Source organism: Chrysochloris asiatica, unplaced genomic scaffold, assembly GCF_000296735.1.
Source record: "Chrysochloris asiatica unplaced genomic scaffold, ChrAsi1.0 scaffold00061, whole genome shotgun sequence".
Classification (NCBI taxonomy): domain Eukaryota; kingdom Metazoa; phylum Chordata; class Mammalia; order Afrosoricida; family Chrysochloridae; genus Chrysochloris; species Chrysochloris asiatica.
This window is the reverse complement of record NW_006408579.1, coordinates 313,361-338,444: the sequence shown is the minus strand read 5'-3', so window position 1 is coordinate 338,444 and position 25,084 is coordinate 313,361. Positions and strand designations below refer to the sequence as shown.

General features: G+C 39.3%; 1 protein-coding gene across 1 annotated transcript in view; it reads right to left on the bottom strand.

Annotated features, from left to right (window-relative positions):
- Positions 1-25,084, bottom strand: part of POLQ (polymerase (DNA directed), theta) — a 178,955-nt gene that overhangs the window by 66,107 nt on the left and 87,764 nt on the right. The window contains exons 17-23 of the mRNA XM_006864198.1: positions 24,119-24,315; positions 16,186-16,426; positions 10,605-10,798; positions 9,201-9,338; positions 7,583-7,757; positions 6,527-6,653; positions 5,871-5,992 (exon numbers count right to left, since the gene is read on the bottom strand). Coding sequence (XP_006864260.1) covers positions 5,871-5,992; positions 6,527-6,653; positions 7,583-7,757; positions 9,201-9,338; positions 10,605-10,798; positions 16,186-16,426; positions 24,119-24,315 — 1,194 coding nt within the window. The remainder of the gene's footprint in view (positions 1-5,870; positions 5,993-6,526; positions 6,654-7,582; positions 7,758-9,200; positions 9,339-10,604; positions 10,799-16,185; positions 16,427-24,118; positions 24,316-25,084) is intronic.

Genomic DNA, 25,084 nt, shown 5'->3' with positions numbered 1-25,084 from the left:
TGCCCTGTGGTCCTAACAGACACTGAAACCAGCTCCATCAAGGGCCCCCAAGAACTAATTCCAAATTGAGTGCCCTTAAAATAGATAACACCGAGGCCAACAGGAACTTCATTTAAGGCCAGGAACTCTGCTGTCACATGTATTCCACAACTGCCTTGTGAGTTCCAAGAATTGCAGAAGTCCACCAGAGAGTTTTTCCCCTCTGAGTCCAATAAATGTACTGTTTGTTTTTACAAATATGACAACCCCACAATGCCCCAGAGACAACATACAATTATATATCACATGAAGAAAAGAAACAAGAGAAAATGGCTCAAAAAATGACAAAGATGCAGAGCCAGAAAAAGTTTCTGAAGAAGAACAGATAATGGAACTAACTGAAAAAAACTTCAAAAGAATGATATTTAGGTACCTTCAAAGGATCAAGGTTAACACAATAAACACTACAAGAACAAACTGACAAAATAAATGCAAGTTTTGAAACAATATAAAAGCTATCATTAGAAATCCAGAAGATTAATAGTAAGATCTCAGAAATGGACAATAAATTGAATGGGCAAAAGTGTACATGTGAAACAATGGAAGCCCAAACTAGTGAGCTTAATGTGAAATTTCCCAATACTAGTACGATATAAGAACAATCAGAAAAAGAATGAAAAAATCCAAAAAAAGCCTAAGAGTTATGTAGGACACCATGAAGAGGAACAACTTACAAGTGATCTGGAAGAGACAAGAACACAGAAAATGTCTATGAGTTGTTGGAAGAAAACTTTCCTAACATCATGACCAACGAGAAGGTAAGCATACAAGAAGTTGAACAACCATCAAACAGAATAGATCTCAAGAATATCACCAACATGAATCATTATCAAACTTTGCAAAATCAAAGATAAGGAAAGAATCCTGAGAGTTGCTTGGGAAAAACAAAAAGTTACTACAAAGGAGAACCAATAAGATTGAGCTCTGACTTGTCAGCAGAAACCATGCAGGCAAGAAGGCAATAGGATGACATATACAAAACTATGAAAGAAACAAATGCCAACCAAGAATCATATGCCCAGCATAGTAGTACCTCAAATATGATGGTAAAATTAGGACATTTCCTGAGAAACAGAAATTAAAGGAATTTGTACTGATCAGACCAACCTTACAAAAAAATGCTAAAGGGTGTGCAATCCAGATATAGAATTGTTTTAAGTAAAACAAGCCTACAAGATTGAAAATAGGAAACCAGAGATATCAAGAAAAAAATGAAGAAATTATAGGGTAGCCTTAAAGAAAAATAATACACCTGTACATTAAAATTTTAAAAAGAGGAAAATCAGAAAGATTTTGTAAACATTAGCACAACAGAAATGAAAATGAAAAGAAAATCCACAAACAAAATAAAACTCAGCATAAAAAATTATGTGGAACAAAGAATCCCGCAGTACCACCAAAAAACACACAGAAATGTGACAACAATCAATTCAATTTTTGTTATTGTTATTGTTAGGTGCCATGGAGTCAATAACAACTCATAGCAACCCTAAGCACAACAAAGCAAAACACTGCCCAATCCTGCGCCAACCTCACAATTACTGCTATGCTTGAGCTCATTGCTGCAGCCACTACATCAATTAATCATATTGGGGGTCTCCCTCTTTTTCTCTGACCTTTCACTTTACCAAGAATGATGTCCTTCTCTAGGGACTGGTCCCTCCTGATAGTATATCTGTTTATATGAGTGACAAAGTCTGGCCATCCTGGTTTCCAAGGAGCACTCTGGTTGTACTTCATCCAACACAGATTGGTTTGTTGTTCTGGCAGTCTGTGGTACTTTTAATATTTTCCTCCATCGCCATAACCCAATGCATCAATTTTTCTAAGGTCTTCTGTATTCACTGTCCAACTTTCGCATGCATATGAGGTTACTGAAAATACCATGGCTTGGGTCAGGCACACCTGAGTCCTCAAACTGACATCTTTGCTCTTGAGTACTTTAAAGAGGGCTTGTGCCACAGATTTGCCTCATGCAGTATGTCTTTGATTCCTTGACTGCTCTTCCATGAGTGTTGATGACTGATCCAAGAAGAAGGAAGTCCTTGACAACTGCTATCTTCTCCATTTACTATGATGTTATTTATTGGTCCAGTAATGAGGATTTTTGTTTTCTTTACATTGAGATGCAATGCAAACCGAAGTCTGCGGTCTTTGATCTCCAGTAAGTATTTTAAGTCCTCTTCACTTGGAGCAAGCAAGCTTGTATTATCTGCATATTGTGGGTTGCTAAGGAATCTTTCTCCAATCCTGATGTCAAGTTCTTCTTCATATAATTCAGCTTCTCGGGTTATTTGCTCAGCATACAGATTGAATAATTATAGCGAAAAAATACAGCTCTGGCATACACCTTCCCTGATTTTAAACAATTCAGTGTTCTCCTGTTCTGTTTGAACAACTGTCTCTCGGTCTATGTACAGGTTCCTCATGAGAACAATTAAGTGTTCCAGAACACTCATTCTCTGCAATTTTGTCCATAGATTGTCATGATCCACAAAATCAAAAGTCTTTGCGTAGTCAATAAAGCACAGGTAAACATCCTTCTGATATTCTCTGCTTTCAGCCAAGATCCATCTGACATCAGCAATGATATCTCTCATTCCACATCCTCATCTGAATCTGGCTTGAACCTCCAGCAGTTCTTTGTCAATGTATGGTTGCAGCTGTTTTTAAATTATCTTTAGCAAAATTTTACTTGCATACGATATTGATGATATTGTTCGATGATTTCCACATTCTGTTGGGTCACCTCTCTTTGAAATGGGCACTAATATGGATCTCTTCCTATCAGTGAGCCAGGTAGTTGTCTTCCAAATTTCTTGGCATAGCTGACTGAGCACCTCCAGTGCTGTATCAATTTGTTGAAATATTCCAATTTATATTCCATCAATTCCTGGAACCTTGTTCTTTGTCACTGTCTTCAATGTATCTTGGACTTCTTCCTTCACACTTATTGATAATTACACTGAATGTAAATGAGTCAAAGTACCACTCAAGAGATGTAAAGAACAGAATGGATAAGAAATGAGGATCTTTGAATATGCTGTCTATACTAGACATATCAAAATGGTAGACACAGCCTAAAAGCTCATCAGCAGAAGGATGGTTAAAAAATCTTTGGTACTGAAGAGTAATGATGAATCCGTGAAACACCTCACAACACGGTTGAACCTAAAGGACATTAAGTCAATCACAATGAGACGAACACTGTGCGAGACCAATGTTATAAACAGTTTTAAAAAAAGGTTTTCTTGATAAAAGGTTTAATAGGTGATGGTTGGGGTGGGGGATTATTCATGGACTAGAAGACAGACATGTTAACATGGTGACAAGGCAGGCGATATACAAAAAGAGCAAGGTTAACACAGGAAAGATGAAGGTAGCAGAGACACGGAGGAATGCAATAGTTAAAGTGAGTAGACGTAAATGCTGTCAACTGTTAGTGCATGGAGGGGATTGCAACCATGTAGTGAAGCAAAGTATATGATCTGTTGAACGTAACACTGATAATCTTCTCTATAAACCTTCACTCAATTCACAATAAAAAGTTTTAAAAATATTTGCAACTGACATCACAAAAGACTCATGCCATATTTAAGAAAGAGTTGCTACAAATCAAGAATAATAAAGGAAAATATAAACTAGCCATTCACAGCAACATGAAAACAAAAGAATCTTAAAACCTATCAAGGAGTGTTCAACTTTATTCATAATAAGATAAATGAAAATCAAAACTATGGCAGGAAACTGGGTCTTCCCACTTATATTACAAAAATCCAGAAGTGGGACAACACACTGTTCAACACATCTGCAGAAAAACACTCTCAAATGTTGTTAATGGAAATGTGAAACGATTAACTCTGCTAAATGGCAACTTGGAAATCTCTAGGTGGCATTATGGGCTAGACATCCAGTTGCTAACCTCAAGGGCAATGGTTCAATCCCACTAACTGCTCAGTGGGAGAAATATGAGGCTGCCTGTTCCCATAAAGATTTAGTCTCCGAAACCCTATAGGGTCTCTATGAGTTGGAATCAACACTATAGCAGTGGGTGTGGTAGTTTTGAGTTTGGGAATCAAAATTTTACAACTTTTGTTCTATGATTCAGTACACAAACCTAAAGATTACCTAAATATGGGTTGAACTGGCTTGTATTCATATTTCACTTCTGAAAGACGTTAAGTCTCCAAGGATAAACACACTAAGAAAGCAAGGTGCTCAACGGTGTATACAATGGGGAAGAAAAGAGTACACATTCACATTTGCTTACACCTGCATAAAGAAATACTGCCAGGATATATAAGAAACTCATATATGACGCTATACTGGTATGGGGCTGTAGGATATCTATGGACTGCTAACCACAAGATCAGTGGTTCAAACCCACAGCCACTCCTCAGTAATCCCTATACAGGATCTCTATGAGCTGGAACTGACTCGACTGCACTTAACAACAAGTATTACAATTAATTGAAATGTTCTTCTCCTATTTTAATGTGTGTGGGAGACAGAGCTGATTTGACCCTGGACTGGAAAAACTCTTATCTCCATCTTTACAGACTTTCAGACGTCTAATTTTGACGTGTGACTAAAAGAGAGCTATGGGATTTATGAGGGTTGTTTAAGACCTGAAAGCCCCCTGCTGATCCCCAGATTCAGTTTCTTCACTAATGGTCTGAAACAAGCCTAACCAATTAAGTCAGCCTGGCTCAATTACATGGCCAGAGTGGCATAAAAGTCCTGCTGGGGACTGCTGCTTTGAGCTCTTCTTAAGCTTAGCTTGCTTCCTCAGGCCAGAGAAAGTATTGTCCCTCTGTGTGAATAAAGGCACCTCTGAGCATGTGCATGGAATGTCTGAGACCCAGAATGCTTGCCTGCACTTTCTTTTGCCATACCACATTATTTCTGTTAAAAAGCCTTACATGAGTATGTTCTGGGAATCTGATAAACCCTTTCAAATATTCAAACTGGGGAAATCTTTACAATGTGGCTACTAGAAAAATTTAAATGATAAATGCGCCTCACACTATATTTCTTTTGAACAGCACTGCTTTAAATCCAGGCATGTTCTGTTCCTTACATATAAAAGGAGAAACCCAGGTTTGTAAACCTTTGTTAGTAAATTATCCATATACTGCACAGGCCTTCTAAAGACTCCTTTGGTATCCAAATTCTGATTGAATTGTGTTTGCTGACAGTTCCTTCTTACAAAGCCCAATTGAAAACCGTCCAACAGATTCTGTTATTATAAGCCTGAATTCACCCTTGCAAAATATGTCTCTCACAGAATTGAAATCAATGCAGATGGTTAATTGCACTCACCCGGACCTGACAGCTGGCAAAAGATTAGCAAGCAAATATTAGAGTAGAGATAATTTCGAAGTTAGGTGATGACTTCAAAATATGTTGACGACAAAAAAAGGCTTACGATACTACTGAGAGGTGCTATTAGGCAGAATGAAAGCAGTTTGGGGCTCACCCAGGAAACAAGGAAGCGTCACTGGGGGAAAAGGCGGAAGAAATGTATGAGATAAAAGCAGAGTCTGAAAAAGATATACAGATAAGAAAAACAGGCTCATTGCCTTCTAAACGGTCAAGGGAAGAGAACAGAGGAAAGAATGAAAGAGGCTACGGAACAGTCAGTGGACAAGGACTAAGCCACTGTTACTGGATTTTGCAAGATTTACACTGACCTCAGAACACCTGATTTCAGCAGACTGCTGCTGATGGGCATACACTGCAGAAGTTTTATACTGAGCAGATAAGGACCAGTGCAGACTTCTGAGTCTTACTCATAATCCAGGCCTTATCATAACCCATCCCCACCGTACCTGGAAAAGGCACAAAGGCATGCCGCATACTGACAGAAAATGGCATTCCTCTGTCCGAGGCTCTCTCCTCCATCTGTGCCTGGTGCCCAGAGTTCAGGGTACAGCCCCTTTTATTTCTTCCTCTGTGGTGCAAACAACATCATCAGCTGGACTTGAAACAGACTCTAATGTAGTTTAAACGGCCTGATTTTCAATAAAGTCAATATTTCCACCTAAGAACCTTAGAAATAACCTTATTATTATATAAGAGCTACTTTAAAGCAAATATTTTTAGTAAACATTCAGTAAGATATTTCTGTAATAGCCTTTCCTGCCAACTAGTTCTGAGAATTCACTGACATTGAATGTCACTCAACAAATCTCTTTAGCCACATCAACTACAAATCATCTGTCTGTTTTTTCTTCCTGTTGTGTATGAGAATGGAGCAGCTCTCCCCTTTAAAATATTACTTAAATATGCATATACTACTGATTTATATAATTAGTGGCTAAAGTGTTCAGCTTTTCATTATCAACTACTAGTTTTTTAATAGAAATTCAGAACTTGAAATGTGTAGTGCCTGGAAGAGAAAATTTAGCTAAACTTATTAGGTTACTTTTGAGCCATTCATACTGGCAAATGTCTATTAAAATACATAGAGAGAAGTAGAGTCTACCTGCCCATACGAAGTAGGCCTTTAGCTACGGCTTGGGAAGGTGGGCTTTCCCCTACTAGCGTTGGCATTTTGATCTCAAAATCTTTTGGTACATTCTGAATGTTTGGGTCTGTGAAGGTTATTCGTCCTAAAATCAAGCAGAATGAAAACCACATTAAAATTAGAAAACAAAAAGTCAGCCACTTATTTGAATAGTAATTGCATTTCTGAATTCTCTTTTAAACACCTAGTCGATTTACCATTGCTTGTTATTATTAGTTGCCACTGAGTCCATTTCAACTCATGGCAACTCCAAGTGTGCAGAGCAGAATTGTGCTCCATAGGTTTTCAAGGCTGTGACCTTCCAGAATCAGATCCCCAGGTCTGTCTTCCAAGATCTTTCTGGTGGGGGGGTTGGTGGGGGTGGGGGTGGGCGTGGTTTGTACTGCCAACCTTCTAGCTAGTAGTGGAGCGCTTAACTATTTCTGACACCCAATGATATACTCCTCTATGTAAACTTGCTAAACTAAAAACAAAAATTGGTATTTAAATGAAGTCTTTTTATCATGCCCATCTATCTAAAGATGATAAAAATAAGGATAGGACGAATCACATTATAAATAAACATGTGAAGCTGCTATAAAACCATGTTTGACATTAACTGAGCTCTCTAGAAAACAACCCTAAGATAAGAATTTGATAAGTTAAACTATTCCTAAACTATAGAGTCCACTTAGATGATCTGGGGAGAATCTTCAAAGTCTCAGGAAAGGGTTGGAACCTAAATTAGATAAGATTACTAACTCAAGTAAATATTTAATTGCTGTATATCGTCTCATCCAAATCACTCTGAGCTATTCCAGTTATTCTTTGCAGTAATTGAAAGAAGGAATTGTATCCTACTAAAGTTCATCTCTAAATCTATGTGGTATTTATTTCTTGCATGTAATATATGTATGATAAATGTTTATGGAGTACTATTGATCCCAAGTATGAACACTTGAATTCCTTGGTCATCATAAGCAAATATGAAAATTTTTTTTTTCCAAATTGGACATTATTCATATTTATCATCACCTGTAGCTGTGTGCGACTGTGATACTGGATAGATTCTTTCCATTCCAAGAAAAGAATTCAGACGTTTTTCCCTCTGCAGGGGAAAGACCACTTTGGTAATAGCATTACTGATTCTTCTCCATTCTAATATCAAGCCTGGTAAAGGATGTAATGCCTTTAACTTATTTAAAACATCCTGCCAAAGAAATATAAGGTAAGTTTAGATTCAAGCCCACATTCCATAGCAAACTAAAATCTATTTTAGATAAACAACATAAAATTTGATAAATCCTGCACCTACATCTCACAGCCACTGTTTGGATTTTGTTGGGAACCACTATAATAATAAAACAACGTATGACAACTATCGTTTGTCATAAACTGCTACTTCTGGAAATTAGAAGCAATGTAGAACTACCTTTTAAAAATGTAGATTTAGAGATCAGTAAAATGTTAGCTTATTAGCAAGTTATTGTCTCCCCGCTCCTCATCCAAGGGCCCACACCATGTCTATTCTTTCCCTAGGCATTTTCTTCCTCTACTCCTTACTGGAGTCCTGGTGCGGCGCTGTGGGTTAATGCGCCAGACTGCAAAGCCGTTTGAACTGCGAGGTCAGTGGTTCAAGCTCACCAGCCGCTCCTTGGAAACCCTATACAGGGTCGCTATGGGTCGGAACCGACTCGACGGCACTTCACAACACAATAACTCCTTACCTGATTGGAAGTTTCCCAGTTTTCCGTTGTGGTTTTATTCTTTTCTTTTCTTTTTTTTTCAGTCCCTTCTTGCCCTGATACTTTCATAGTTTCCACACCAAGGAAATCAGATATATTTTTAAACACTTTGATTTTTCCATTCTCTAAAGACTCTATAAGCCGCTAAGGAATATAAATTTGTGAGATAAAAGCTTCAGTGAGATCAAATAAATGTATGTTCTAGAGTACAGAGATTTAGACGCTCCCAAAGTCACAGCTTACGGTGCTAGAGTCAAAATTCTACAGACTAACACAAGCCTTCATGGCAGCAGGGGAAAGACCACTTTGGTAACAGCATTACTGATTCTTCTCCATTCTAATATCAAGCCTGGTAAAGGATGTAATGGTGATGCTTCAGTCAGTTAACCTGTGGCAGTAAGTTCTTCCTCTCTTCCTTCCCATTACTGCATACACCGCTCATCAATTCTGATTATCCATCTTTCTTTGGAATCAACAGATCAGATTCTTAAAACAAAGCCATGAAAAGCTTACTAGTTTGTCCTGGAACTGGGGGAAAAAAGTTTTATTTCTATTGGCTATTGTTTTTATTTCCATTTATAATTCTTACAAACTATATTGTACTGGCAGTTTAAGTGAAGTGACTGGGAAAAAATGTCTACAGGTGTGAGGTCACAAACTTTTATACTATTATTATGATATGAAGGGCCCAATTCCTAACTCAGAGTATGATCCAAAGTTTCTGAATTGGAAGGTCTCCACAGGTTATGTGGCCTACTGAACCAAAATTCAGTTTGTTTTAATTTTTTAATTTGGAAAAATTCAAATGGTGAGAGATTGGCTACACTGGTTCTTGATTTCATCGTCATTCTTGACCATCATGAGAATACTGAGAGCAGCTGAGGTTGTGCAACCCCCTGGGACAGCACCTTACTAGTGCTGAACTGTTTTCCCAGCCTTCGGTTTCGCCCATTGTCATGTCCTCGTCTAGTGGAGCCCAAAGTTTTCTTGTTGCCTTGGTGCTTCAGCTCTCCATTTGGTGGTAACTTCAGTTCCAAAAATAAAACCTGTAAAGAAGCAATGCTTCTTTAGTTAAAAATCAAATCAAAGGCACTATCATTAAGAAAAAGGAGCTCTGGTAGCGTAGTGGTTACAAATTGGGCTTCTAACCACAAGGTCAGCAGTTCAAAACTACCAGCTGCTCTGCGGGAGAAAGATGAGGCTTTCTGCTCCCGTAAAGATTTACAGCCTCAGAAACCCTGTTCAGGGTTGGCTATGAGTCGGAACCAACTCCACGGCACATAACAACAACAACTATCCACAAGGAGCTCTAGTAGCGTAGTGGTTACGAATCGGGCTGCTAATTTCATAGTCAGCAGTTTGAATCTACCAGCAGTTCCATGGGAGAAAGATGAGGCTTTCTGCTCCCATAAAGATTTATAGTATCGGAAACCCCATGCAGGGTCGCCATGAGTTGGAACAGACTCCATGTTAAGTGCCATGGTTCCAACTTAACAACAATATGTATATGTATAAAGTATATATTTTATAATAAAGTATATATTAAGTGCCATTGAGTCGATTCCAACTTAACAACAAAAACATAACCACCACCATCATTAACAAAGTATTTTTAAAGTTATTTGAGAATGCAGTCTCTTCAGTTCAATGTTGTTGCTTTTAAGTGCCTTCAAGTTGGTTTCCTAGGAGTGGCTGGTGAGCTTGAACCACCACCCTTGAGATCAAACCGGCTTTGCAGTCTAGCACATTAACCCACAGTGCCACACCAGGACTCCAATATGGGTTAGAAAAAATTTTCTTTTGAACAATTTGAAATCATCACATTTAAAAAACAATAGTGGTGGTAGTTGGTTCTGACTCATAGCAATTCCGTATAGGATTTCCAAGGCTGTAAATCTTTATGGGAGCAGAAAGCCTCCTTTTTCTCTTGTGGAAATGCTGGTAGTTTCAAACTGCTGACCTTGAGGTTAGCAGCCCCACTCATAACCACTATGCTACCAGAGCTCCTTTAATAAATAATAGCAGTGAGAATTTATAAGCCAGGTAAACTGCTCATACTCTAATTTAAGCAACAACAACAACAATATGTACCTTTCAGATAAACAAGGAATAGTATTTTAGCATAAGTTGTTGTTGTTAAGTGCCATCGAGTTGGTTCCAGCTTAACAATATGTATATGTATAAAGTATATATTTTGAACTGTATATGTATAAAGTATATATAGTTTGAACTGCTGACCTTGCAATACACACACACATGTTACTTTTAACTCAAAAATTACTTTTTTAAATATCCTAATCCCATGATACAACCTCAGCGATGTCATCTGAACTGGTGAAGGAGAAACTGTGGCCAGCTAGCTGATGGGCCTGAGTCTCAATGGCATCCAGTTTGGCTTGCATTATGTGCTTCTGACTTTCACATTCTGCAGTACTGAAGCCAATTCCATTTAGTTCTAGCAAGGCCAGACAGTACTGTGAGGGCATCTCCACTTTACAGAAAACATCTGAAAGGAAATAAAAAGAAAACTAAGTAACTTTGTTGTTGTTGTTGTTGTGTGCTGTTGAGTCAGTTCTGACTCATAGCAACCCTATATAGGGTTGACTAGATCAGCAGTATTACTTACACAGAAATAGCATTTGTCTAGAAAAATCCAGAGTTGCTACCCAATCATCAGGATATTGTCTCCTAAGCAGTATCCCCAAAACAACAATGAAATGAGAAAAGTATAGGTCACCTTAGCACTAAACTACTATTCTTGACTACGCAGAGAGTGAAAGAGTTGATAATCTTGTGAACAGTTTAGTTTAAAAGTAAAACACATTTATCACAAGATAATGTTTTGCTTCTACTTTTAGTATATGCAAAGTTGCCAACCTTGTTTGCTGAGCTGAAACCACTGCCATCAACTCGATTCTGACTCATACAGATCCTATCTAGGGTTTCTAAGACTGTATATCTGTACGGGTGCTGACAACCTCATCTTTCTCCTGCAGAGCAACTGGTAGGTTTGAACTCTCAACCTTCAGGTTAGCAGTCCAGTGCTTATTCTATAGAGCCATCAGGGCTTCTAAAGGGCTAGTTCTCTGAAATCATTTCCAAGATTCCCATGTCAAGGGTACTTTGTTGCACCAAGAACAAAATATGTTAGTGTTACTGAGTCGGTCCCGACACATAGCGACCCTGTATAGGGTTTCTGTGGAGTGACTGGTGAGCTTGAACCACCGACCCTGTGGTTCAAATCGACTTTGTTGTCTAGCGCATTAGCCCACAGCACCACACTAGGACTCCAGAACTAAATATAGAGGTTTCGTAATTTTCAATACTCTTCTCAAATAGTAAATGACAATATTCCTGAAACAAGAGAGTATTTTTCTATCTGTTGATATTTCCAAGTGGAGTACACATTCAATTTAAATTTTACCAGCAAGTTCAAAGGAATATTCATCACAGAACAACCCTATAAGCAGAGTGGAGTTGAAAGCCACTACACAGGCTATGTGTTTCTGCATTCTATATGCCCCTCTAGGATATTTATATTGCCTATTACTACATGAAAGGTTTTCAGAAAACCTGAAGCAAAAAAAGACTTCATAATTTTGTTTCAGATGGAAATCCCAAATTTATTTTAGTTATTTGGACTAATGGGAGGCATGAAGCACATTAAAGTACAGTGGACAAATCTAATGTCCCTTAAAGGTTTGTTATACTGATACCTCAAGAGGCTCAGAGCAAAAGAATAATATTCTCTAAGTTACATTTTATCAGAAAGCAGAAAGGGTGAAGTTGAGACAGCTTTTCGAAGAATTTAGCCAAATCAGATGGACGCCTGCATCAGGCCTGAGTGCCTGGTACCTGTGTGACCTCACTCTAAGAAAAATTTACCCTACTGAAGGACAAACTGTTAATGACTGGTTTGGATGGTAGAATGTAGAAGGAAGGGGAAGTAAGTCTCTAAACGTTAAGTATATATAAGAAACCATGGCCAAAATCGACCAAAGAATGATATGTAGTGAAATGACTTTCTCTTTATATTTGATCTTTTCTGGCTTTGTGTTTATAATTCTGCCGAAAATGACAGCTTGGGCAGCAGTCTGCCCTGTGATTGGTCTATTTTACACACCCTATAGGAATTGGTAGATTTACTACGTGAATAGTGATGCAAAAAAGCACCCAATAGGAATGAGTGACTTGTGGGGATTGGTCAGTTTGTGATCCTGCTGGATAAGCCATGCCTTGAAATTGACAAAGAGTTGGCTTATATAAGCAGTGAATGCCCCAGAGGAAAAGGGTACCTCTAAAAGGAGCTCTGGTAGCGTAGTGGTTACGAATCGGGCTGCGAACCTTAAGGTCAGTGGTTCGAAACTACCAGCCGCTCAGCAGGAGAAAGATGAGGCTTTCTACTCCCGTAAGGATTTACACCCTCGGAAACCCTGTACAGGGTCGCTATGGGTCAGCTCCGACTCAAAGGCACTTAACAACAACAACAAAAGAGCTGTAATACAAGTCAAGAGCTGGAACGCTGGAGATGGTGTGAGATGGCAAAGTGGGCTTTTCAGAACACCGAGAGAGAGTTCCAGTGGGTATGTGTCGAGGACCGGCCTCGACACAGATGTTTGGTTCACGAGGTGGGGATATCTGGTGGCGATAGGGATAGCAAAAGAGGAGACACAGAGATACAACGAGAGAGACAAAGAGACACCCCAAAACCAGAGTGGATGCATTACTGGCGTCCGGCAGATCTGGCGTTGTAAATATCTGAGCTATAAGGGCAGTAAGATCCCACATAGTAAACATCTTAGCTATGTGGGCAGTACGCACCCCTTACTAGATGGTCAGCAATGCATGCCTAGTCAGCCGTATAGCACGCTCTCCAAGCTGTAATGCACACCTGGGTCGGTCTGCACCCCCGTTTTATTTAGGGGAGGAGCTTTACACCAAGCTGGGAGGGACTAAGACAAGGTACAGCTACATACGTAATTTTCCAGACATTCAGGCAACTTTACATCGTAATTCTCAGGTTCGAATCCCAGGACCACAACTTGGTTTCTCAAGCTTAATTAACATACCTTTTAACACCTAGCCTCAAATGGGGAAAGGAGAAGGAGGATTGGGAGGAGACCCATTGTGTAGGCTGCCCAGCCCAGGTTCTTCAGGAAAAGAGACTCCTGGGTGAATAGGGCTGCACCTGGAAACACTTTAGGGAGGGTGTCCTTTTGACCTTAGAACAAAGACCGGGGAGCCACCCAATTTACTTTGACTGAATTATCTGAGGGAAGTCTTTGCCTTTTTGGAATTTTACAGTCTCGGCTTTTAGGAAAATATTACATTTATCTGTGGATATCAGAGCTTCATGTATGCAATTAATAATAAACATAACTGAACAATAAGATGAAAGACAATTTGCTATGTCTGCTAAGTGACTAGAGTTTGTTCCTCAGAGCCAGCGGCCTGTACGGTCTGCAACACTTCGGCCCACAGGGCCTCGAACTCCTGACCGGGTCTGGACGGTCTGTAACAGGTATGTCTGGGTAGGAGGCTTGCCCGCTGAAGAGCTGTAACTCTTGCCTAAGTAGGGCAGAGGACTGGAGGGGCTGTAGCAGGGTGGAGGAAGAAAACTACTGCTAGGAGGGGCTCTGTAGGATCAGCACTGGACTGTGAACCACCAGTTGCTCCTTGGAAATCCTATAAAAGGTTGTGACTTGCAAGTGACTCACAGGCACTTGACAACAACAATAACCAGGCAGGCTGCTACACTGGCTGAGTTGGGCTACTTAGCCACAGAGAGGCCAAAGGTAAAGAAAGGTTTATGCTCAGCCAAAAGAAAGGTCTGCCTGTGGGCTGAGAAGGATTGTGAGCTAGCACGTCTGAGAGGGAGCTGAGAGCTCTCCTGGTTGAAAGCTGTCCTGATTAATGAAGATGAGTCAATCTCTTGAGTTGTATCCTGTTACTTCTAAGTTGAGCGTGATCCCATGTTATAGTCTGTTATTTACTTAATTAACCACATAACTGTGAGTATGGTCTGCTAGTTCTATGTGGTCAATGCAACAAATTATTGAAGCCAGCAGAGAATTACCATGCCATGGTGTGTAATGCATAGTGTCTGAAATGGTGAAAAAGTTGGAGAGGAGGTATGTCTAATTTCCACCTCACAGGAACCAGCTTTGTGCTGACCTGATTCTTAAGAATTTAGACCAGTTCCAATGCAGCAATACTATAAAACCCTTTGTTTAATATAACATATATTAACATCCTGGAAAGTAAGTGTAGATAGGATGTACAATAGCAAATGCTGTCCTAAATCAATTATTAAAAACACTCTAACAACTTCAGCTTCAAGGACAACGGGTCATGAGGACTCTGAGCAATACTAACCTGCTCTCCCCAAACCCCAGCACACATTCTTTAAAGCATTCCTGGTCTCAAATAGCAGAAGAGAGCTCCAGGAATCCATATAAAGGCAACCAAAACCAAACAAGCAAATGACAGCTATCCTCATTCAACAACTAGTAGCTGGTACTGGACAGATAGGAACCTGATTTTGGAGGTCTGGAGCCAGGGGAGAAATACATGAGATGTGGGACCCATGACGTATAAACAACTAGGGCAGGACAGGAGTCTGAGCAGTCAGAGCACTGCAGAGTGGCAGGGAGCCAGTCATGAAAATAAGTTCTACAGCAAAGAGATTGAAGGGGAAAAGATCCTTGAAATAGCAGTAGGAGGAAAGGCTGCTTCGGACTTCTGTTCACAGTCAAAACTTCAAGAAAGGTTAGCATGGTCCTTGCATGCAGTAACCAGCAGACAGGAGCAAAAATTTTCTTGAAGACTTCCCCCAAATTAGGCCTGCAGGGCTCCATAGAATAAGTTCATATGAAGGCACAAAGAGTATGAAAAGCCACAAGTATGAAGTATGAGTGACACTCCACAGAACAACAACAGATATTGCACAAATGGAATCATTAGACTCATAATAATATACAGGATTTCATTAGAGTCCAGAGTTAGATGATAATACAAACAACTGCACAACCCTGCTCCTACACCACCCCACAAAAACCCCAAAAGGAGAAAAAAAGCAGAAATTGTCAGAACCAATTTTGTCAGAACTCTAGAAACCAATACAAGGGTTACAGAAACGAAGCACAGGCTGAATCAATTATCTAAGCAGTAGGAAACCTACTTACCCAACCCTGACTTGGAATGACAATCTTAAAGCGGTGGCAACCCACAATCTCTGTTTCAGAGATGAAATACCTATCTTTTAAGAACTAGAACAGTCTCCTCACACATGGAATACAGCATGTAATTCTGAAGATAGCCATGCCCATTCATTTTTGTATTGTCTATGGCTGCTTTGGAGTGACAATGGTATTGGATCTCATCTGGAAAGTCAAAAATATTTACGATCTAGCCCTTTACAGAAAAAAGTTTGTCTACCCCTGCACTAGACAATCCAAATGTAGTGTCTCATGCTGTTGTTACATGCTGTCGAGTTGGTTCCCACTCATAACAATCCTGTATAGGGTTTCCAAGGAATGGCTGGAGGGTTTGAACTGCCAACCTTGTGATTAGCAGTCCAGTGTTTATTCTACAGAGGCCAACCAGGACTCCAGGGTCTGCATGTTGCTGTTGTTGTTGTTAAGTGCCATTGAGTGGGTTCAGACTATTGTGACCCTGCATAAGATTTCTGAGGAACAGCTGGTAAGTTTGAACTGCGAACCCTATGGTTCAAACTGACCTTGTGGTCCAGTGCTTATCGTATAGTGCTACACCAGGACACCAGGGTCTGAATAGAATGTATAATTTACCATTTTCTGACAAATAGTGGTTAAATATATAACCATCCCCAGTTTATAGCATAGTTTTAAAAAGGCCACATATCTTAATTTTTACCTTGAAGTTTTTCCTTCTGCAACAAAGCTTTGAGTTGATTCATAGAGTTGAAGATGAGAATGGACTCTATAGATGCTCGGTATCGCCCCGAATGTTCAGTGTTGACATTCAGGCCAAGGCTCTGAATTCCTTCTCCAGTCTCCATTCCTTCCAGGAGAGGAAGCGCTTGAGGAAGAAAACTGGTAACTATGCTGTGAAGAGTCGGCTCCTTGGAATCTGGATCTAATAACCAGCATGCCACCTGTATTGGATTACAATATTCTTAAATTAAATGGGAGGTGGGAGCTCATTTTTCTACTCTTACTCTATTTTCACTTAACACTAGAAATTTTCTAACTTTCAGCAACAGAAAGGATAATTATAATAGGACTAATTCTTTTTGTTCTGATTAGAGCAGTGGCTTCAAAGATAGTTACGTTATAACTCTTCCATTATTGCAATGCTTCTGCTGCTGACCCAAGTGCCTCCCAGCTAGCTGAAACCATGTATCTGAAATTGCACATGAACTTTTCTCCTTGAAGGCTGGTGTTAGCTAAACCACTGTAATAAAGTAGAGCCTATAGAGTTTACAGTTTGAGTAGTTCTCAACATCAGAATTGGTGAGGCAAAGTGTTTTACCACAAAAAGCTCAGATCCAGAGTATTGTGAACTTCTTCACCGGACCATCTGACTGGTCATCAGATTGCTATTTTTAGCTTCCGGTGACACTAGAAGAAGGGCAGCTTTAATACTATTTTCTAGGAGATAATGAACTGAATTTAGAATAATGAAATGTAAACCTTCTTCATAATTCTGACAATTACTATTCAGTTATTTGTTTTGTAAGTTAAGAATGAAGTTTTAAAAATGGGGTATTGAGTAAGATAGTCTGATTTCAAAGTTAGCAAATATCTCTTGTAAAGGTGAAATTTAACAAATTAATAATTTGTCACCTTATGTACAAAATGTCATGATTAACAAAGCCACGTATGAAATATTTCAAGTCGTTTTAGACTAAGGTGGCACATAAATCTGAGATGTTACTGTAGTTTTGTGTTATTTTTTTTAATGCTTTATTGTGAATTATGTGATAGTTTACATGGGAAAACATTAGTTTTACATTCATCCTATTGTATATCATTTCATTGCCATGATTACAATCCCCTCCATGCATCATCAACCAACCAAAGGCCCTGCAAACCTGCCCAATGTCCCTCACAAGAGACCTATCCACATTTCCTTTCATCAGGCCCACCTACTCAGTGGAGATTCTACCTTCCTCCATGCCCTCTGGATCTAGGTTCCCTCTTGAAAGCTTATAAGACAGTCACTTCTTACCTTTGTAACCCCCCACTTTGGGTAGCCAATGTCCAAGTTGCCCATTCCTGTCTACTCTGTGTATGGAGGGGCTGTAAAGATTTGTTCCCTCTTTTGAGCTACTGCATCCAGAGATGGTCATGTTATTCAAACTGTATCAGATTACTCTTTTTTTCCTCTTCTTTGTTCTTCTAGTTGAGCTCTGATCATCCAGTCATTGAAGCCTGGTAAAGTGGGTATTATCTGCAAGTGTGGGTGTTCTTGTGCATATCTCCTCTCTTCTTATCAGCTGGACACTTCACTCTCCACTCTAGTGCTCTGTGGCTATTGGCTATGTCACTGACTCTGGGCCCAAGAGTCCCCAGTTCTTGCCACACTGCTGGCCAACCAGGTCTCCACCCGGGTTCACAAGAGTCTATTGAACATTGTAGGGCTTAACTCGCAGCTTCATTGCTGTTTTTCCCTCACTTCCCCTTATCAGTGATGAACATAGTCACCAATCAGAGCATGTATTCCCATTGAGTCTTAGTCTTGGAAGGGGGTTTGCTCTGAGAAGACCCGACTACTTGAATTGATGTCTCCTGGGTGAGCAACTTACTTGTTCTTGTAGTAATCAGTCGGTCTGCCTATATTGCTTTATATTTTTCCTGTCAGTCTTTCTTTTAAGAAGTATCTTCTGTTCTTCTAGCCACTCCAGGCTGGTCTGCCCGTCCTTCCAAGTGGAAATTTCCCACCTCAGAAGATTCTGGATGCTGTTCAGGTAACGCAGAGGCTCTGCAGGAAGCCTCCGTCACTGGGCACATTGTAACCCCATTTTAGGTATTCCAATCAGTTAGAAGACTGACTTACAAGCTTTCTATGGTGGTATCTCTGGCTATTCCTTTCTCTCCCCCTCCAGTGTCTATTTTATAATGGTATGCCAGAGAAACCAAGATTCAAAAGACAGCCAAGCATCTTAACATTATTTCCCCCCATTTACCCATTCCAACCATGTCTCAGTCCCTGTATCCCAAAGCCCTGTTGTTCCAAGATTGTGCATATATCATTATATACCTCTGTCCCACTTAGCCCATGCAAACCTGCCTAATTGTTCTCCCATCTGTTTTGTTCTTCCATTTCCACCCCCCTTCTTGTATATTGACCCGTCCCCAGCACCCAAAATATCCTGTGTCTATTCCCTACCCTGTGCTCCACCTTCTCCTCCCTCCCCTCAGCCCATCTCCCACATCCCAGCAACCAGCAAAGAATACCCCCACCCCCTTTAGTATGGGTTCTTTTTCTTAGTCTTTTGCAGTAGTGGTCCTATGCAGTATTTCTCCTTTTGTGACTGACTAATTTCACTCAACATAATGTCCTCAAGGTTCATACATGTCATGCGGTGACTTTCAGCTTCCTTGTTTCTCTTCAAGGAAGCATAATATTCCATTGTATGTACCACAGTTTATTTATCCATTCTTCAGTTGATGGGCACTTTGGCTGTCTCCATCTTTTTGCTATTGTAAATAGCGCTGCTATGAACATTAGTGTGCATATATCTACTTGTGTTATAGCTCATATTTCTTGTGGGTAAATACCAAGTAGAGGAATTGCTGGATCATAAGGTATTTCTATTTCCAATCTTCTGAGGAAGTACCATATTGCTTTCCAGAGAGGCTGGACCATTTTGCAGCACCACCAGCAATGCAGGAGTGTCCCAGTCTCTCCACATCCCCACCAGCATTTATTGTCGTCTACTTTTTTGATCTTTGTTGTTAATGCTGGTGTGAGATGATATCTCATTGTTGTTTTGATTTGCATCTCTCTAATGGCTAGTGATGGTGAACATTTATTTATATGTTTGTTGGCTGCCTGGATCTCCTCCTTGGTCAAGTGTCTATTCATGTCCTGTGCCCATTTTTTAATTGGGTTATTTGTCTTTTTCTTGTAGAGGTGTTGTAATTTCTCATATATTGTAGAAATAAGTCCCTTGTCTGATGTGTCATTGTAAAAGATTTTTTCCCATTCTGTGGGTTCCCTTTTTACTCCTCTGGTGAAGTCTTTTGATACATATAAGTTTTCAATTTTTAGTATGTCCCACTCATCTATTTTGTCTACTTTTGTTTGTGTAGTTTTCAAAATGTTTGGTAGCTTGTGTATTCCCTGAATTAGTGCCCTCACATTTGTTCCTATTTTTTCATTGATGGCCTTCATAATTCTAGGGTTCACATTTAGGTCTTTAATCCATGTTGAGTTAGTTTCTGTATAAGGTGTGAGGTGAAGGCCTTGGTTCAATCTTTTGCATATTGCGCTTTCCAGTTCTGCCAGCACCATCTGTTGAGGATCACCTCCCCATGCGATACATTTCGGTGTTTAGTCAAAAATCAGTTGGCTGTATGTAGATGGGTTAATTTCTGGATTCTCAATTCTGTTCCATTGATCTATGTATCTTTTATTGTACCAGTACCAGCTGCTTTGACCACTGTAGCCGTGTAGTAAATTCTGAAGTCGTGGAGTGAGAGGTTTCCAACCTTATTCTTCTTCTTAAGCAGTGCTTTGCTTATCCTGGGTCTCTTTCCTTTCCATATAAAGTTTGTTAATTGTTTTTTTTCCCATCTCTTTGAAGAATGTTGTTGGAATCTGGATTGGGATTGCATTATATGTGTAAATTGCTTTGGGCAGTATTGACATTTTCACAATGTTAAGTCTTCCTATCCAGGAGCATGGTACATTCTTCCATTTTTGTAAGTCTCTTTTGGTTTCTTTAGTAGTGTTTTGTAGTTTTCTTTGTATAAGTCCTTTGTTTCTCTGGTTACATTTATTCCTGGATAGTTCATCCTTTGGGTGGCTATTGTAAATGGTATTGCTTTCCTAATGTCCTTTTCAACGCTGTCATTTTTGGTATAGAGGAATCCAGCTGATTTTTGTATATTGATCTTATATCCTGCCACTTTGCTGAATCTTCCAATGAGGTCTAGTAGCTTTTTTACTGAGTCTTTGAGGTTTTCTACATATAGGATCATATCATCTGCAAATAGGGAGAGTTTTACTTCCTCTTTGCCAATCTGGATGCCTTTAATTTCCCTGTCTTGCCGTATAGCTCTGGCTAAGACTTCCAGAACAATATTAAATAGGAGTGGTGACAAAGGGCATCCTTGTCTGTTTCCTGTTCACAGAGGGAAGTCTTTCAGTTTCTCTCCATTGAGAGTAATGTAGGCTGTTGGTTTTTTATATATGCTCTTAATTATGTTGAGGAATTTCCCTTCAAATCCTACTTTGTTGAGTGTTTGTATCAGGAATGGATGTTGGATTTTATCAAATGCCTTTTCTGCATCAATTGATATGATCATGTAGTTCTTTTTTCTTATTTATATGGTAAATAACGTTCATTTTTCTAATCCCACTTGATCATGATGTATTATCTTTTTGATGTGTTGCTGGATTCTGTTGGCTAGGATTTTGTTGAGAATTTTTGCATCTATATTCATGAGGGATATTGGTCTATAATTTTCTTTCTTAGTGATGTCCTTCCCTGGTTTTGGTATGAGCGTTATGCTTGCTTCATAAAACATATTAGGAAGTTTTCCATCCTCCTCTATCTTTTAGAATAATTTGAGTAGAATTGGAGATAGCTCTTCCCTGAATGTTTGGTAGAACTCACCAGTGAAGCCATCTGGGCCTGGACTTTTTTTGGTTGGGAGTCTTTTGATGACCTGATCAATTTCTTCTTTTGTTATGGGTCTGTTCAGGTTTTCTGCTTCACTATGTGTAAGTTTAGGTAGGTCGTGTTTATCTAAAAATGTATCCATCTCTTCTAAGTTTTCAAATTTTTTGGAGTATAAGTCTTCAGAGTATTCTGTTACTATCCTTTTGATTTCCTTTGGTTCCATTGTGACGTTGTCCATGTGGCTTCTAATGCTTGTTATTTGTGTCTTCTTCCTCTTTTCTTTTGTTAGGTTGTTACTGTAGTTTGAATGAAGGTTCATATTACTCAGAGCCTTGTTTTAGACACCAGAACATCAAAAATTAAGTGACAACCTTTTAAATTTAGGAAATACCAGTTTAAAAATTATATGAAATTTACCTGATTTATCTTTGAAAATCTTTGAGGAAAAAAAAAGCTAAAGAAACTAAAACTTAGTCTTTACTATTGACTAAACTGATAACAACTACCAACTAGTAACATTTCTCATCTCTAAATTATTACTGCATGTCTCTGTATGTAGTATCAAGAAGGAAAAAAAAAGGGACATGGTCACCTCTTCAAGAAGATAAGTGCTGTAGAATAAGCACTGGACTGCAAGGTAGGTTTGAACTGCAGGTTGGTGATTCAAACTCATCAACCACTCCTCAGCAGTGCTATACAGGGTTGCTTTGTGTCTGACTTGACAGCATTTAACAACAACAAAAATGTATTACACTATTAAATATATACTGTTGTTGCTACTGTGTGTCATCAAGTCAATTCCAACTCATAGCCACCCTTTATGACACAGTAGAACTACCCCATAGGGTTTTCTAGGCTGCAGTCTTTATGAGAACAGATCACCAGGTTCAAATTTAATGGGTTCAAACTTCCAATGTTTCATTTAGCAGCTGAATGGTTCACTATTGTGCCACCAGGACTCCTTATCAAGTGTACATAGAGTATAATATGGAGTTCTGGTGTGGCACTACAAGATAAACACTGGACTGCAAGGTCAGTTTGAGCTGCAAAGTTAGTGGCTCAAAACCACTGGCTGCTATTCAGAAAACCTACAAAGGGTAACTATGAGTTGGAACCAATTCAACAGCACGACAACAGAGTATATACGATAGTTTCCTACTATTATATAGGAATGTTCTCAGAACTATTAAGATGATTTCCCCTATGCCAAATACTCCCTAACTATCCTCTCTTTTAACCTCTTATATTTACTCACTTACTTATTTCTCCACTCTCAGAAATATTTGAAATATCTGCTATCATATACCTAAATCTAACAATTCTCCTTTCACATCTATTTAGCTGTGGGACAGGAAACTTTAAACTTATCAGAATTTTAAAAATTTGAATCTCTGAGAATGTAGAACTAAATGGTACTTGGCTACCACTACTGAGTGCACTGATCTAGCTCACAGTATATGAGTCCTGGTAAAAAGGGATTATAAAAATGTGGAACAGCCCAAAAATGCCCTACCTTGTAAACAGTACCCATTTGACCTAGCTTTGATGGCTTGATGATCAGAACTCAACTAGAGGAAGATACAAATATTTTGATAAAAGAAACAAGTGTAAATTGCTAAAATTTGAGAAACTAGACCTATACTTGTGGATGTAGGAGCTCAAAATATCAACTGAGAAGGAAGGAGTCCTCATATCAAGGACCAAACCTATCCCCTCTGTACACAGGGTTGATAAGGACTGGCAACTTAGACATTGGCTACCTAAAATGGAGGGCTATAAAGGCAAGAAGTGACTGGCTTACAAGTTTTCAAGAGGGAGTTTGGTTTCAGAGTGTGCAAAGGAATAATTATCATCTTGTCTAGATGGGTCTGATCTGGTGAAAGGAGATGGGGATAGTATTCATTTGATTCAATAGTGAGTAACTGTTATCATGACCAATTGCAATTGTCACAACTATAAAGGTAGAATTTCTGTAACAAAAAGGGGGGAGTAGTTAATATTGCATTCTAAGAACAGAAGAGAGAAGAGCATGAGCAGAACATGGGACCTTAACCAGAGAAGCAACGACATAAAGATGGAGGTAGAGATGAAGGCATGGAGAGAGAGAGCAGCTGAAGACTCTAGACTCATGTAAAGCAAAAGGCTGTGGGCTGCTGGGCAGGAGGCTGGCTTCCAGAATGTACAATTTGGTTGTTTAAACTATTATATGTTCCTGTGTATTTTTTTTTTTTCTTTTTGTACATAAAAAAAGGGGTAAAAGAAACAATCTATGATGGTTTTATTGGGAGGAGGAAATGATGTATGTGCTAGAGTGTAGACACATGTTGATATGGGTGATGGGGCAGGCAATATACAACTGGAGGGAGGTTGACAGAGGAAAGACGGACTTGGCGGGAGACACAGGGAGGAATGCAATGGTTAAAGTGAACAGAGGTAAAGCTGTTAACTGTTTGGTGCGTGGAAGGGATTGCAACCATATAATGAAGCAAAGTATATGATTTGTTGAATGTAAAAACTGATGATCTACTCTGTAAAACTTCACTCAACTCACAATAAAAAGTTTAAATAAAACTCAAAGCACTAACACCTATTTTAAAGCAGAGATGGTAAGGTTGGGAAGTAGGAAGATTAAGTAAATGGAAGTGAATCAACTAGGACAGAAATAGTAAGAATTCAGATACAACAGGAAGACTGCAATCAGTGTCCCTGATCACTCTGCCCAGAAATTGTGGAGTGGGAGGTTTTGCTTGTATACACCAAAAATAAAATGAAATAAAAAAATCTCTGAGGAAAAGCATGAACTTTAAGGGTTAGAATTTGTGCCATTTATTTCTGCCTAATTTTCTGTTCCTAGTGCGTAAGATAACAGGCTAGAGGAGTGACTACTGGGAAAGATTTAAACATCAAGTCATTCAAGTAAGACTCTCAACATTAATAATGTCTTTTGTGTGGGATTTTTTTCTAAGTATGTAAAAAATTTAAAAGATATGGAACCTTTGGATCTTCAAAACTTGGTCCCAAGGAGATGCCACAAGACAGAAGAAGAATTTTATAGCTCTGGATGAAGTCATAGATGATAACAGAATGTTCTTTATCCAAATCCTTTTGCAAGCAGGATTGAAGGTGCCACAACCTTTCCTTCACAGTCAGGCTTGGATCCAGAGACGGAGGTGCCAAGCTAGCACTGATTCCTGGAAAACAAGTTTTAAGGAAAAATCACATGTATTCGTTTCAAGCAGCAACTTTTAGCAGAAAGACTGAAAAAGACTCAAAAGCCTTAGGTTCTGGTTCCATGTGACACCAATTCAGCATGACCTTACACAGTTTAATCAGCTTTCTAGACTAAGTGCTTCATAATGTAAACATTATTGTTTAAGCCAGATGATTTATAAAATTCTACTCACTTGCTGTTGTTGTGTGCTATCAGGTCGATTGTGACTCAAAACCACCTCCAGTGGCAGAGTAGAATTGCCCCATAGATTCCCTCTTTATGGGAGCAGATCTCTAGGTCTTTTCTCCCTTGGAGCAGCTGGTGGGTTTGAGCTGCAAACCTCTCAATTAACAGCTGAGCAGGTAGCCATTGTGTCATCAGGGAAAGAGAAAAGTCTACATATCAAGACATCTACAAATAATATTATATTTCCTACTGATGAAAGGAAATGTGTTTTCAAATGAATTTTTAAGGAACTCCTTTCAATGGGGCAATTTGTGTGAACATTTAATGCCACATCTAAAATAAAAGTAGTACAAATATAATTGTTGTTGTTATTGTCAGGTGTCATCGAGTCGGAATCAACTCATAGCGACCCCATGCACAGCAGAACGAAATAATGTCCAATCCTGGACCAACCTCACTATCACCGCCACACTTGACACCATCAATGATGCCACCTGGCTAATCCATCTCGTTGGGGTCTTCCTCTTTTTCTCTGACCCTCCACCTTACCCAGCATGACATCC